Here is a 15,467-nt window from a genome sequence, read left to right on the forward strand (position 1 = left end):
GTTGATCCCACTGATTAAAAGCACAAACTAAGCCATGGGAGCTCTGTGCTATTTGCAGCACCTCATATGACACCTCCACCATGCATGGCACCTTGTAGAAGGATTTGCAGTCAACCCCTGCCTGACATCCTTATTTGTGGGCATGTTGGTGACATTCATGGCAGCTTTTTGCCAGTGGAAGCAGACCTCAAACACTGGGTACAACTCCTAGATTAGTCTCCAGCCTTTTATTTTCTCATGTGCTGAGTCCATGTAGATGGTCAGTGAGATGACAGGTCTTAACAGTCTTTCCCCTTCTGCTCCACACTACCATAATCTACTGACACTTCTGACACCTTTTTTTTGTACTAGGACAGATCATGTATATACAAATGCACGTGCACTACTATAAGATGGCAAGTCCTTAGAAAAAGGTGGAGGGATGACACCATAGCAGAAAATGGAATAAAGTTGATATGAAGGTTCATTTTTTTGAGGAATAAACCCAAACCCCAAATTCTGATATGTCTGCCTTGCTGGTGTCTCTAAAAGGAAAGGCTGGGGTTGGGACTGGAGTGAAGGGGTTAGAGGAAAAGTGCAAGCCCTTTATCTCCCTATTTGTGAGAAACAAGATGTCAGGGACTAATGGGCTATCACTAGCCAAGCCAGAAGTGAAATCTGACTTGCCCTTCTCTAAGAGGTGGTTACCCAACCACCCCCCACCAGGCTAAGTGCAGGCAGCCCCAAAGGACAGTCCTTCTCCCTGCTGCTGTGATCTCCCTTTTGCATTCATACTCAGTCCTCTATGAATGCCAGCAAGAGCATGTGGTGGAACAACTGCAGTGTAGCTTGCTCTTGAAAACCACACAGCAATTTAAAGAAGTTTGTCACCAGATACAGATGTCTCCAGCTTGCTTATAACTTGAACACAGTGCTTAAGTTCTGGCTGTCTGGGTGAGGGCACAATTCATGAGCCCACACTGCACCACATCAATGTAAAAGTAACCAGGACCATGGTGTTGAGCAGCATTATTTCCTTCTTCTGCTCCACCTGTGCAAAAGTCAGCCTTATCCTTCCTCCTCTACCCTGCTGACCTTCACAATGACCTCAACTACCAACTTTGCTGCTGGTTTTCTAGACAGTTGCTGAGACTTTTAAGTCCATCTGCCTCTGGAGAGCAGAACCAGGATGCAAACCTTGTGGGCTTCCCACCTGCTGGAGGCTGGCAATGCTGTTTGGAAGTGTTTTGGCTTTGCTCCTGGGAGAACTGGACTGGCATGGTAATTAGCCACCTTCTTTCTTTTCTCACCGGTGGTGACTTTCTGTACTTGCAAATACCATTCCCTTCCCACACCTCCTCCCAACTCTCTTCCCTTCCCTGGGGCCAGGGTGCACCTTCCCCTGCTGTTAAAATAGAAATCCATCTGTCAGCCCGCTCTGACCTCCCTCTTTCCCCCAGCCCTTCCTCATGCCTGGGACCACGCCTGGAACCATGGTGGGGCTGGTGGCCACATCCAGTGTACCCAGATGTGACCTAACCACCCCTGTCACCACAGAGGCGAGCGCACGCGCTTCCCAGCACAGCACCTCCCTGCCATCAGCGATGCAGGGATGAGAACTAATTGTGTTCTCAGGGTCTGTCACTTCGAAGCACTACCTGTGTATCTACGTACCCTTTTAAGAAGACTACTACATTTAACAGGCTAGCAGAAAGACATGAGGACCACGCCCTGTGGAGACAGAGGGCCTGGGGAAACACGCTGCCAACATCCCATGGGACATCACCTGCAGTTTGGGTGTAGGACATGTGAAAGCTTATGTTTATGTGCAGACCTGTGGTGGTCAGCCCAAGGCTAGTGCAATGACATTGGCCATCCAAGAGTCAGACACAGCTGCTAGATCTTCTTCACAGCATTGCAATACCTGATACTTTAAAAGAATTAAATTACAATAAAGGTGAAACTAATTTTTTCTTAATTTTATCTCCCTTCTATATGTCAGCAGAGGGAGATGGGAGCTACCAGAAGGTTAGTTAGCAGGTCCTAGGAGGATGGTGAGGTTAAAACACCCCATCCTCACTAGTGCAAACCAGATCCCAGAATTTCTGAAGAGCAGGAAATCAAAAAAGGTGGATTGGTAACCTGCCAAAGTCTTTGTCGTCTGTGAGCCTGAAGCAGATCCTGCACTGCCAAAGGGATTGAAGAAATGCAGCAGTCAATCACTCCTACACAAGAATGCAAATATTCTACCTAAGACTTTTTTAAAAATAGCTACCCAATAATAGCTAATGCTGCTAGGATCATAGTTGAGTATTCAACTGAGCAACCTGAAAGCCAGGAGTATTGCATATCTGTGATTCCTCCTGACTTTAACTTCAGGCTGCTGAAATCTTTGGTCACATTCCAGAAAAATTAGTTTCTTTCTTGGCTGGCAATTTTTCCATAGGGACACTCTGGCCTACAAATACCATCAAAGAAGCAAGCAGCCTGCTGCCCTCAAACTTCAGAAAAACCCCACAAATTGAGGCATCAGCAAGAACCTGGAGTTTGAGAGTGTCAGAGGGGGCATGCAGGAATCACAGTGCTGGAGGCAGAGGTGACTGCTGGTGCAAGGGAGGCAGTGCTGATGTGACTGTCATCACTTCTATTACCTGAACTTATAATGAGTTTCCAGTGATGTATACAGGGCAGTTCTGAGGTGATTTTCTAAGTCTCAAACTTTACGGTTTGGTCTTAAATATGTGATAAGAAAACGACAAATAAAACACACGTTTGGTCAAATTCTGAATTTCCACCTGAAAACTAAGATAAAGACAGAGGGAAGGATAGTCTTTGCATGTGATAGCACTACTCCCCATTTACACAAGCACAGGTTATAGCAGAGCTGGGCCCTGGCACTCCCTCAGGATACATCAGCATGGGTTTGTACCACAGAGATCAGCTGGTCATGACAAAAACAGCAGAACTTCACCAACAAAGATACCTGGCATGAGACACATGGGAAAATCAGATCTTCATACAAACCTGTGAAGCTCAGAATACTTGAGGAGCTGCTACAGAAAGCAGGTACCTCGCCAGGGGCAGTAATAGCAGCTCTGGGCTCTGCATGAGGTGGAACATAGGAAGAGGTCTCCATCCCATCAGTCCTTTTTCCTGTTCCTCACTCTACAAACCCTTAATTCCAAGACAAAAACTTAACCATGTGTCCTCTCCTCCTGAGCTGCTGCTTCTCAGGTAAGGGGAGAGAAGCTGCCAAGACCTAGATCTGGCCCAGGCTGAGGTATATTGTGCTAAAGGGGTTTGCAAATCCCTGTGGTGCGTGCAGGTCAGCTGCAATTCCAGGGTCCACACTCTGCTGAGAGCAATCCAGAATTTCTGGTTTGGGGTAGATACATCAAAAGAACAAAATCCTTGATCACAACACAAATTATTCTAGGCTAAGTGTCACAAGGGATAAGGGAAGCAAAGACCTAACACATCTGCATCAGGGGCCAGAATTTGGCCTTCTGTTTCTAGGAAAGCCATGCCTAATATAAGCAGGTTTTCCTTTCTGGAAGCCTCCAGGAAGACTCCAAAGGAATAGCCACCTTACGGCACCAACCCCATGGGACTCCCCACAGAGATGACCTCTTGCTTCTAGGGAAGAAACTGCAAGTCGTTCACACCTTATAAAACTCACCTGCTGCTCCTTCCTTATCCTTTATTAATGAGGTTTTACACATATACGCACATTGTGTTCAATCAAAGAAAAACCCAGTAAAACTGAAAGTGCTCATACTTAGCAGAGAATGCCTTCCTGCCAAGAAAGTGGTGATTAAAACTGCATACTGATCCCTGGGTTGAGTCAAAGCTCAATAAAGTCAGCGGGATTCTTTCCACTGATTTAAAGGGGCTTAGGATCAGGCATTTTACTATAAACAAATTACTGAATACTGCCAAGTTCTTTGGAACGACTTTGCTTATGTAAGTAAATCAATGCAAGCTGCTGTTATTCATGACAGTATGTCATCTACTACGTAAGTGATCTCCAAAATTATTTCAGATAGATAACGGGTGACTTTTAGTCTCAACTGCAATCTTCTGTTACCCTTAAGCATGACAGTTTGACATACATGCTATGAGATATTAATGACAGGTAATGAAACGTGCACACGTGACAGTGTATGAAGAGGTCTTTGCATCCTACCTTGCTCACAGTTTTTCCCTCCGTAGCGTACGGGGCACTCACAGATGTACATGTTCCACTTGTTGATGCATGTGCCTCCGTTCTGGCACCAGTTGGTTTCACAATAGTTCCTCTGCGCTGCACAGCCTGAAATTGAGGAAAACCACTACTTTGCAAGGTTTTAACAAGAAAAAGGCTCTAAATGATTGTATTTGAGTTTTTATGTAAAGACACGACATAAGTTTGAGTTTTTTGCTTTCTTTTTAAGAAGAAGTGAAGTCAGTGAAGCAAAATGTGGATGGCAAAGTTCATGTGTGCTGATCATATGTCAAATTCATAGAGACAAATCTATCTATCAAAAGTGTATGCTACGACTCTGTTCTTAATGCACGATCAACACAACATACTTCAGACCTTCAGCAGCATGGACAGAAAAGACTTGCCATTTTTGTGTGTAAGGGCCAGTTTTAGGATGATGACAACATTCTGTACACCTAATCACCAGAACTAATCCTGATCAGGGATCCAAGGCTGGAAACCAAATCAGAACCTCCAACAGGCTGCCTCATGAAGCAGGTTTCAGATTTGAGGGATTTCAGAATTTTGTTTACAGAACAAAGACAATTTATTAAAAAGTCATTAAAAGTGCTGTCTTTTTTCATGAACTAATCTCACTGGCTTTCAGAGCAAGATGACATTTGAAAGGTAGCTAAAAAAATAGAAGAAGAAAAGTTCATTTAGCAGTAAATTCTGGGTGAAACTCCTAGCAATGCAGAAGGTCTAAACAAGCCCAGTCCTTTCCTGTGTGCTGCCTAATCCTGGAAGTGTGCCCTGTGCCACAGGCTATTGTGTGCCTCTCTGGCACAGGCAAGGACTGCACCTTGCTCAAACAAATGAGGTCTGGATGCAGCCACGCCAGAGGCACGGTGGCAGCACAATGCCCAGCAACCTTGCCACTTGGCTGCTTTGCCCTCAGCAGTGCTAACAGGGGGACAAGCATAATTTCAGACCCCTCTGTTTCCTGCTCCTTCCTGGGGTTCCTCCCAGTGCTGGCCCCTTCAACACCCTAAGCCTGGCTACACACACAGCTGTGGCAGAGACCTTTCTTGTGTTGATTTTTGGGGTGCTAGTCGCTCATACCTGGCAGAGTGCCATTATTGGCGATGAAACTGGCCATGTCGATGGGCTTGCTGTCAATGGAGAGGTTCCTCATGCAGCCAATAAACTGCCTGTTGTGCACTGGGAAATCTTCAGGCAAGTTTGGGACACCACCAAGGAGAAGCGGACCAGTTAGGTCCAAAGATCTGAAAAAAAAAGAATTGCTCATAATTTCTTGCAAATAGTTTGGTTTGTTTTGTTCTTTATATTGCTGCTTCCATAAGCACATTTGAGCTGTTTAGTCTATCCGTGTTGCCATGCACCTCCCTCTGCTACATGAGCACTTCCAGAAACACTAACTTTTAACTTAGAAGCTGTTATAGGCATAGAGAATCCAGTGACTTGTCCCTAATAGTGGTAAATATGAAGAAGAAAGTGAAAATTATGGAAAAATGTGCAGCCACAGGATGCTTGTTTCTAATCCCAGTCATGTAGGGACTGGCTTATGCTGCTCAGCACAAAGGTTGAGATGCTGTACATTTTTATATAATGACTTAATTATTATATAGTGCCAACCCTTTTAAAAGCCTCTGAAAATCTTAGTCTTAATTACATTTAGTGGATGCAGGTTCTACTAAATGACACCACACTGTGTGAGAAGTGTATCATCTCGTCAGTTTGAATTAGTCCCAATTTTAATGGTGTGCCCTTCTTTTGGGATTAGAGCACCAATGGTCTTTCTGCTATCACTCATTACTTTATATCCCCTCTATGTTGCTTACTGTTCATCTTCTCTTTAAATTCAAAAGTACTAATGTTTTTTGGTCTTACCTCTCAGGAAACCTTTTTTCACAACTAATGATTTTCAATGGCCTTTTCTGTACCTCCTTTATTTCTATGTCAAGATAGGACTTTTAACTTAAATGATGAAAGTAATAAGCTCTTCAGCCATCTCCTTCATTAATAAAGTCTGACATTTTATTTGCCCTTCTGTCTACATTTTCACACCAAGTAGATGCACTGACCTTCAGGTATTTTTTTTCTTGTTTTTGGGTTTTAATTTTAAAAGGAATTCGGTGTACTGACCCTTGCAGTAGCCTCCAACAAATTCCACCTCCCAAACTAAACCTCGTTACTTTTTCTTGTTAAATCATATCTCCTTTTCCAACTTACTGGTTAATTGCTTAGTGCTTAGTGGTTAATTGCATCCTGTTGACTCTCCACTGGAAGAAGAGAATGAGTGGAAAACAAAAATATAAGGAATCCTTACTTTTTTGAGCCGGTCTGAGTCCCCTGGGCAGCACAGGTATAGTTTCCAATGAGGCTCCCAAAGCGCACAGCCACTGCTGTGTCACAGTCGTCCACAGTCACCACAGCCACCTTCTCTCCAGAAGGCCCATGGGGAATTCCTAATCGGCCAATGTTTGGCTTCAAAAAAATAAATGGCACATGTCATACAGCGCTACATACACATGGGATTTAAATGCTGGTTCAGTCAGCTCGACAACATACTTCTTACTACCCCCCCAAAAGGGACAAAAGTAGACTGTGTAAAGAGAACAGCAAAAGTTAAGCTATTCTATAACATTTAGGCAAGGAAAAACCCCAAAGAGGTGTTTTCTCACTTCTGCATAGTAAAGTCTAATAAACTGTCTTCACTTTGCACCTCTTCACCTCAAGTGAATGAAAACCCTAAAATGATGTAATATTATAAGTGAGGCTAAAGGCTTAAATCAAATTTTCTCTGATGGGTGTACTCTGTCAGGACTGCCAGAAACTGAGTTCAGGCCCTTATAAAGGCTGTAGTGAGAGGTTGTCTGATGACTGGGAGGGAGCTTAGCTGAAGCTTGATTGTTCCAGCTACATGATGGAGCGCATGAAATACCACTGCCCATTGCTGAGCCTTCTGAGAAGTCCCCAGTTGCTAGTTACAGGAGAATAGAGACAGTGACCTGTGGAGCTGGACAATCAAAAATAATGGATAGAAATATGCTTGCTCATGCAGACGCTTTGGTCCAGGCACACAGACTGACACTGCAGGTGCAGCACGGAGATGGGAAAAAGGTGTGTTTTAGAGGGACAATAAAAACTGTGGCTTTCCCTCATCTCTGGCTTCTCCCAGGTAGCAGGAAACTCCTACCAATCACAACATGCCCCGGTGAACACGGGCCACAAAACCAGAATTATCACACTCAGCTTCACATCTTCACTGTTTCTGGCTCACTCTGCCAAGCACCTGCTGTCAGTTGTTGTTCTCCCCACTTCAGCACCTACCAACATCTGGGGAAATTCAGTGATCTCAACAGACAGGAAAGCCTATGGGACCACCAGGAATTCAATCCCAACCATCAAACTTCTGTTCTTCCACCACAAACACATTCTTCATCTCCACTAATTTTGTAACTGACAAGATGTATCCCAGCATGACTGGCAGGAGATGATATCTGCTGTGTAGAAACTTAAGAGACAGATCTGTCCAGGGGAGAAGTGCATTATGACTGTTAAAAAAGGGTGCACATATAAAAGTAGCACAGCGGCCTCGGTGAAGAACTAGCAAATTCTATAGGAAAACCTTTTCCAAGTTCAGTGTTCATATAGAGTTAAGGAGTTCTCATCTACTACTGGTGCAGGACCTCTGAGGACATTGTGGGTACAAGAGAAGCAACGAGCTGAACTCAACTGGCTTTGCTGCTGTTCTTCTGTGGGCAAACTGATACCCCACAGGAGCGAAGTCTGCAGGATCTGACCAGACACACAGCACAACTGAAAGTCAAAACATATTTTTATGATGTGTTGATCAACAATAGTTGCAACCATATGAAAATGAAGATGTCTGGGCATCAAAGTAGTTTCCTGTATGCTCACTTTAAAACATGTATTGCTCAACTGCGTTCTGAAATTCTGTATTTGTACAGCAAGCAAGGAAGCAGTAAGGGGATAAATCACTTCTTTTTGTTTCGCTTATACACACACAAATTTGTTAAAATACTTAAAAACACTTTCATCATCTGTAAAGAGAGACAGATTTCTTTTTAAGGGTAATTATCCCAATGTATAAAAACATTTTTAAAATGCGTTTCCTGGTGTCGATTCCAGTTGGAAAGTATGTTCCATTTCCTTCACCAAGAACTAATGTGATCACATAATTTGGCAGTTATTCAGTAAAAGGTTTTGACCTCTCTTGAGTGATATTAAAGCTGATTTTATTTTTTCCGATACTCCCTGGACTTTGCCACTGTCTAGCTTGGAAAGACAGGAAGCATATGTATTTGCAGTGCTGAAAATGTTATTGTATGCAATGATGGCAATGTTAGTGAGCAGCTTTTCAAAGTAAATGAAAAAATACATAGAAAATTAACCAACGGACAGGCAGACAGACCTTCCCTTCCAAAATTAAAATGTTTACATTCTGGGTGCTGCTTCTATTCATTCGAAGGAATGATTCGATTAACATTTATGTTCTTGTGCTTCACTGAAATAATCTATTGTTTCTTACATGGGAGCCTTGACAAAGGCGGGGTATTTATTCTCGCAGCAGGGGGGATCTGCCCAATGTTAATCACGATTGCAACCTGATGAGACTCAGCAGTTTGCAGCTGCTCCTTCACAGTCACTAGCTGCAGTGGAAAATTGATTTTTTTTTCTACTTTTATTTAACATAGAAACTGCAAAGTGTTTCTCTAGATGTTGACTGTTCATTGCAGTGCAGATCTCTTCAGCTCTGATGACCACACAGAATCATAAAGTGATGAAGAAGAAAGGGAATATTTCATTGAACAAAAAGAAATGTATTGGCAGTTCAGGCCAGACTTAGTTCAAACGCATACTGATTTTCTGACCACATTAAAGGCTCATTTGATGGAACAGGCTTTTTAGCAAAATGGAAGAATATGTTGGGAAAAGAAAGAGATATTTTCTGAGTGATTTAATGGGACAAGGACTCAAAATATGGGGCAAGTACTACACTACTCATCTTCTCAACAGCTAGCATAGGGAATACTTTATAACTGAAATAATGTGAAATAAATAAAAGAGTGGAACAAAGGAAGCCTAAGTTAGGAGCTCCTACAGAATTGAATCAGTAAATAGATTTTCTTCATTTAATATTTTGATTAATACTAAATATAGGTTGCTGGTGATGCAAAGAATATTTAGAGCATCATGCATTAAAAAAAAGAATGATTTTGAACAGTTGTATGCAAGAAAGAGAATTAATCCCACAACATGAAACTTGGGATATAATGTAAAGAATTCCTCTTGCAGACTCAGAGACAATCAGCACTAAATGGTGAAAAATAAGAAAAAAACCCCTACTAGTTGATTACAAAACAATTAGGGATCATGGTGAGATTAAAATGCAACACTGGGTTGTTGTAGAGATGCATATTAGGGAAATTTCATGACACTGAGTAGGATAGAATATTGTGGGCAATTCTGATTTCATTTATTAAAAATACCTTCCAACTACACCAAGTGCACAGAATAGCAGCCAGAGCAATGCAAAGCTTACCTTATCAAACAGGCAAAATGGACTTGGTGTGTTTAGTCTAGCAAAGTAAAGGCTGAGTAAGAGGTCTGGATATGAGAAGATGCTATCACTACAATGGACACAGTAAAAGAACAAAGGGATATGAGATGCCCATGAGTAACGTAGGCTGGAAATCACCAGGTGATGCTCATCCATAGGAGGGATCACCTTTGGGAGAGCAGCAGGGATGAAAATTATAAAAAATAACTTAATTTGTTTATGATTATAGAAGCTGGTATCAGCAGAGGACTGGCTTATGTTTGAAAAAAAATAAGTAACAGCAAGCACTACTTGGAAAATGCACAAGAAAGTGAATTACCAGCACTAAGTGATAGCACACAGATTTACATTTCAGGCATGATCTTTGCCTTGATGAAGTCCTATTGGAGCAAGATTGATCCCTAACAGTAGGAACAGCTAATACTAACTAGCATTAGTTCACACTATTATTTTCTGGAAATATGTTCAAGGAGTTAAAAGCCAGACTTTCATCTGGGTACTTAGCAGTCCTTTCTGCCTGTCAGACTCATCTCCTGAAACACCACGCTAGACGAAAGGCAAGTTTCATTAGCTGTGCCAATTCTGCACTCATGAGTAAATGTGCAATGTGGTGTACAGGAATTTACCAGCATGACCCCCATTAATGGTAATGCAAGTCATGTAACTGAGTTCCTGCTCATGGGGCTGAAAATTTATCTTTTGCTACCTAACGCTAAAGGCTGCCTTTTCAGTTAGTGCTTGTCCAGAGAGAGGTTGGGATTCAAACTTCAAAGACCACATGCTGTAAAATTGAGTAGCAAGATGAGGTACCAAGCAGTGCCAGAGGGAGAACTTGGTCTCCCTTAAACAAACTATGAAAGAAGTAGATTATTCCTGGACTCAAAAGAAAAGGAATAAAAAGCAGCCCTGAGTGTTGCAGTGTTTTATCACCATTAGGTAGTGACTCCTCAAACATTCTGTGCACCTCATATTGAAATTCATTTTGTTTGTTATACCAACTCCTGTGTTTTCTTGTTACAATCACATACAGAGTCACTTGGAGAAGAGAAAGAAGCAGCCCTGTCTCAGGATCAATGTGTGAGAGCAGAAGCCACATACTTTTTTCTCTATCTGTAAAACAAGATGAAGCACAATTATGTTCCTGAAATTACTGCAATTGGTACCTAAAATTGCCAAAAAAGTACCTAAAAAGGCAAATCTTACCTTTGCCTCACTGAACTTTCATGAAGGAGATTAGTGGTTCTGATCTATGAGTGACAATCTCCAATTTCATGTCTAACCCATGACATTCATCCTTGCCCAGACAGAGTCACAGGCAGACTGCAACTACAGGAATGACAGTCTTCCAGGATGTCTTTTGAAAAGTGCAGGTCCCATTCTGACCATAGCGGAGACAACAGTGAGACTCATCTGCTGTCCTCAGCAGTGATGTGGAGGAGTGACCTCCTCAAACTACAGAAGGACATGGAACTCCCTTTGGTCACCTGTGGGGACTTTCTCAGGTTGCAGTGAAAGAATGCCACTGTGGAGCTATTTCACCAGCTATGCCAAATCTGATTTTCATGAAAACCAAGTACAGACCAATGTTTGGACTTCTCGCCACAACTTCAACAGCAAGGAACACATGTAGATTTTCTCAGGCGCATGAAAAACCCTGAGAAGCTTAATCTGTGAACTTGTGTTTTATAAATGGAGACCAGATAAAGGAGAGAAGGTCATCAAAACACATCTGTTTATAGTTTGCAAATCTACTACAAAAATCCACTCCCATTCCACTTAAAACATCGGACATGGATATTCTCATGTATCTCAGTTTCATGTGGATTCTCTATTATGTTAAAGTAAATATTTAAACTATGAGAGCCTACACAGTTACTCATTAAAGACACAGATGGTCTAATAATGCACTGTGAATGGACAGACATATGGATTAACGGACAATGGAAAGCTTGTCTTAAATACTTAACTGTTTTACTTTTACATTATATATTCTACTGTTTCCAAAAGTCAGGATGCAAAATTGTTGGAGAGGTTTAAGCAAATAGTCCAATCTTTGGTAGACTTATTTTGAATTAAACCAGACTAGATACTGTACATGTAACAGTAATACTCCAAAATGCAAATGTTTGTTTAGTCAATCAGCAGCAGTGTTGACACTCAGATTCCTGCATCTCACCCTTCTATCAGTTAATCTGCAAGATAATAGTCTTTTCCAAAAGTCTCACAAACTTTTCTTCTACCAGAACACTTCTTTCCAACTTCCATTCGTAGATAAAAAATTGCCACTTGACTTTTCTCACAGATAGAAAGAGGGAGAGTGGTTTTGGTTGGCCATGGGAGAGAGTGTTCCAACATCATGGATATTTCCTGAACTCAGACTGAATTGAAAGCTGTGCTCTCCAGTCCAGATCTCGGCTAGGAGGTCTTCCGCCTGCTTTAGTCACCCAATTAAATCTTTTGAAGGAGCTGAGGAGACGATTCAGCAGCAGACTGTAAGTATGGCCAAGACCTAGAGAACACAAACTGGGAACGCTTGCAGATGAGACACAACCTACCTCGTTATGCTTGGCACGAGGAGACCTGGTTTTGGGGGACAGACAGGATGCTGAAGAGAGTAAATAATGCATTTGCTTAGCTCAGCAAATACATCAAAAATCTATCCATTTTAGAAAGTTAGTGTTTTAGCAAAATGCTTTGCATGGCATAGCTTAATATGCAGAGCTTGGCTTATTTGTCTTTTTAATAAGTGCAAATGTGTAAGAAGAAAAGCAATCCTGAAGCCAGTGCCAGCCTTTCACTGATTCCAAGAGTTTGCTTACCAGACAATAAGTTACCCTTCTGTTTTTGTTAATCAGTAGCTAATGATTTATTGGCTGTTTGGAGTGGTTAAAGGTTAAAAAGAATCTGTTTCCTAGTTATTTTTTTAATACCAAAAAAGCTCTCCTCTGCATTGTTAATGTGCCGGTTCCAGAACCGACCACCCCCAAAAGTGCTGGGTGGAAAATGCCTCATAATCATACCCTTTGGGGCTCTTCGTTTTCTAACGCTTCCAGCTACAGTAATAATGGGGAAAAATGGAGCAACTGGCATCGAGTCCCGCTGGATGCTGTTGCCGGGGCTCCGTCCGCCGCCGGGGTCCCCCCTGCCCGGTTCCCCGGCGCTCATTAGGCAGCCCGCCAGCCGCCCCGGCTCCTTCGTTAACCCGCCGGCCCCTGCCCTGCGATCTGACGCGGCGAAGGGAGAAACCCCCTCCGATTCCCAGGCGATGCTGTGCTGCTTCAGTGGTCAAAAAGCTCATTAAGGGCCCACGGCGGCGGCGGTCTCCCTGGGCAAGCTGCCTGAGCCCGGCCCCCCCACAAGGAAAATAAATAAATAAACAGGAAAAAAAATAAACAGGGAAAGCACCGTGCTTGCAATCCCGGGGGAGAGACCAGGAAATGCCGGAGAAGCTTAGAGTGGACTTGCAGACCACTCCAAATTACGCCAGATTAGACAAACCACTTATGTTAATCCTTGCTTTTTAGCGTTTTTTTCTACAGATTGCCAGAGCACCTTTAAAATAGGCGGTGTGAAGAACAGCGAATCTTTTCCACATGCCGATTAGTCACCAGGGAAAGGCAGGACAAATCATGTCACATAAACCCCTTTACTTCTTTGATGCTTGTATCCCCTTTATTCACTGAATATTTTAATGGCATTTCTTTATACAAATTTGGCTCAAGTCTGTACAGAAACATGAGAACCTGTGACAGTGAAAAGGAAAACCAAAATGAAAGCTTCCCATCAGTGAATCAAAAATGCAAATCCTGAAAAGCCACCAGACCAGTTCCTTTTCCTAGAGAAACGCCCTGCAACACCAGTCGTCAGGATCCGGGCTGGGCCACAAAGTCAAGCGAGTTTTACTGGCCTCATTTGTTATCTCCTTCAGGGCTGCATCCAGAGGCTAAACTTTGATATTCAAAGCAGGAGGCTTTAGGCACAGCTATGAGATCTGGCACCAGTGAATGGCACCGGCCTGAACTGCTGCTGCTTGTTCAGTGCTAGGGCACAGATGGGGAGCAGCCCTCCTGTCCCAACATGTGGTCAATGGCAGTGAGGCTGTGAAAAGCCACTGTCACACAGACACAGCGTCCAGATGTGCTCCTTGCCTCCACACTGTGACCAGTATCTGCACAAACATCATCCAGCTACTACAAAGGGTATATTCTACGATTTGACTACTTTTGTCAAGGGCTGCTGTAGCGCTGATGGGAAGAAAGAGTTTTCCCTGTCTGCAAATTGAAATTTTATCCTCAAATGTGTATTCCCAGATGCTTCTCAGCTCTTTGATGCTAAATCAGTGACACAACAAGGACCTGTTTTGCCTGTAAAGAGACCATGGCCACTCCTCAAGACAACATTCAGCTTTCCCTGTGGGAGACACCACTAACCATGGTTAGGGTGCCCTTGTCCATGTTCTGGTCCTCTCCTCCCTTCTGATCTGCCCCTGATCTGTCAGGGGTGCCTTCCCCCTGACCTCTCCTGCCCTGTGAACCCTTTTTCAGCTTATTTTGCTGCTTCCCTCCCTTCCACCGACAAGGATGTTCTTCCAGCATCCTTGGAGAACTGGGAAAGAAGAGCATGAGGAGGATGCTGGAAGAACATCCTTGTTCTCCTTCACATGCTGCCCTCTCCCACTTCAGCAAACCCTTCTCTCTTTGCAATTTGTCCCTATCTACCTTCCGTTCTCAAATATCTTTGGCTTTATATAAATCTTGTAGATTTTACAAAATAATTTTGCATCCAGGATGTGAGTGTTGTTGCTCTCAGAGTCCAAGAAATACCTAGATATAGCACACCTTGACACTTACGCACAGCAACTAACTCCTTCCTGGACACATCCCTGGCAATCACCATCACAGCAGATTGCCAAGCAAACTGCTGCTTAATGTGGATAATGGAGTCACATTTCAGTCTATAAAATCCAGGAATCCCACACTTTTCCATGGGCTCTCCCCTGACTCCATGGCTGGATCTATGCAAGGGTCTCCTGGTACACAGAGTGTTGCATGACCAGGTGATTGCAAAGTGCCGCTTCCTCTCGCTGCACAGACAGATGCATAATACCTGAAAAGTTACTGGAAATCAGCAAGCTACTGTAGATTTACTGCATGATTAAATGGAGATAAGAGTGCACTTCAAAGAACTTGCACCAAATACCTGAAGTGCCATTTCCATGACTCCACTGGCTTTGCAGAAGCCCTTGCCAGGCTGGGCTGCACAGTGTAGCCTTCAAGCACTGTCCTCATGGCCTTAAGGTGAGCCAAGGGTCACTCAGAGTCTGCCAAATCTCATGGAGGTCCCTTGCACCTCCTCAGCCTTCAGAAAGAGCTGAAAATCACCATTTTGGGAGATGCCATTACATCTGCAGATTTTTACAGTCCAGAGGTGTCAGATGGCTTGAGCAAACATGGGCTCAAGGAGCACCACTGGGTGTCAGGTTCCCCAGGGTGACCTGAGAGCCCTACACCAGGAGGAAAGCCACACAGCTGACACTCAGTTCAGGTGTAGGGTGGGCACAGATGTAGAGTGGCAGCAATTGCTGTAAATAGGTACACAAGTTAAGCCTTTTAAAACCCAGGAATGAGAGGAGTAAGTACTGAGCTGCCTTGCCAAAGATGAGGCTTCCAAAAGAGTAGGGGCTCAGGCTGGTTTTGA

The 15,467-nt window shown here is 43.3% G+C and overlaps 1 protein-coding gene across 5 annotated transcripts in view; it reads right to left on the reverse strand.

The window, feature by feature from the left end:
• Positions 1–15,467, reverse strand: part of CELSR1 (cadherin EGF LAG seven-pass G-type receptor 1) — a 167,923-nt gene that overhangs the window by 43,286 nt on the left and 109,170 nt on the right. For all 5 annotated transcript variants that reach the window (XM_032688465.1, XM_032688463.1, XM_032688460.1 and 2 more), the window contains exons 6-8: positions 6,513–6,670; positions 5,285–5,448; positions 4,166–4,291 (exon numbers count right to left, since the gene is read on the reverse strand). In XM_032688465.1, coding sequence (XP_032544356.1) covers positions 4,166–4,291; positions 5,285–5,448; positions 6,513–6,670 — 448 coding nt within the window. The remainder of the gene's footprint in view (positions 1–4,165; positions 4,292–5,284; positions 5,449–6,512; positions 6,671–15,467) is intronic.

Source organism: Chiroxiphia lanceolata, chromosome 5 (genome assembly GCF_009829145.1).
Source record: "Chiroxiphia lanceolata isolate bChiLan1 chromosome 5, bChiLan1.pri, whole genome shotgun sequence".
In the NCBI taxonomy this organism is placed as follows: domain Eukaryota; kingdom Metazoa; phylum Chordata; class Aves; order Passeriformes; family Pipridae; genus Chiroxiphia; species Chiroxiphia lanceolata.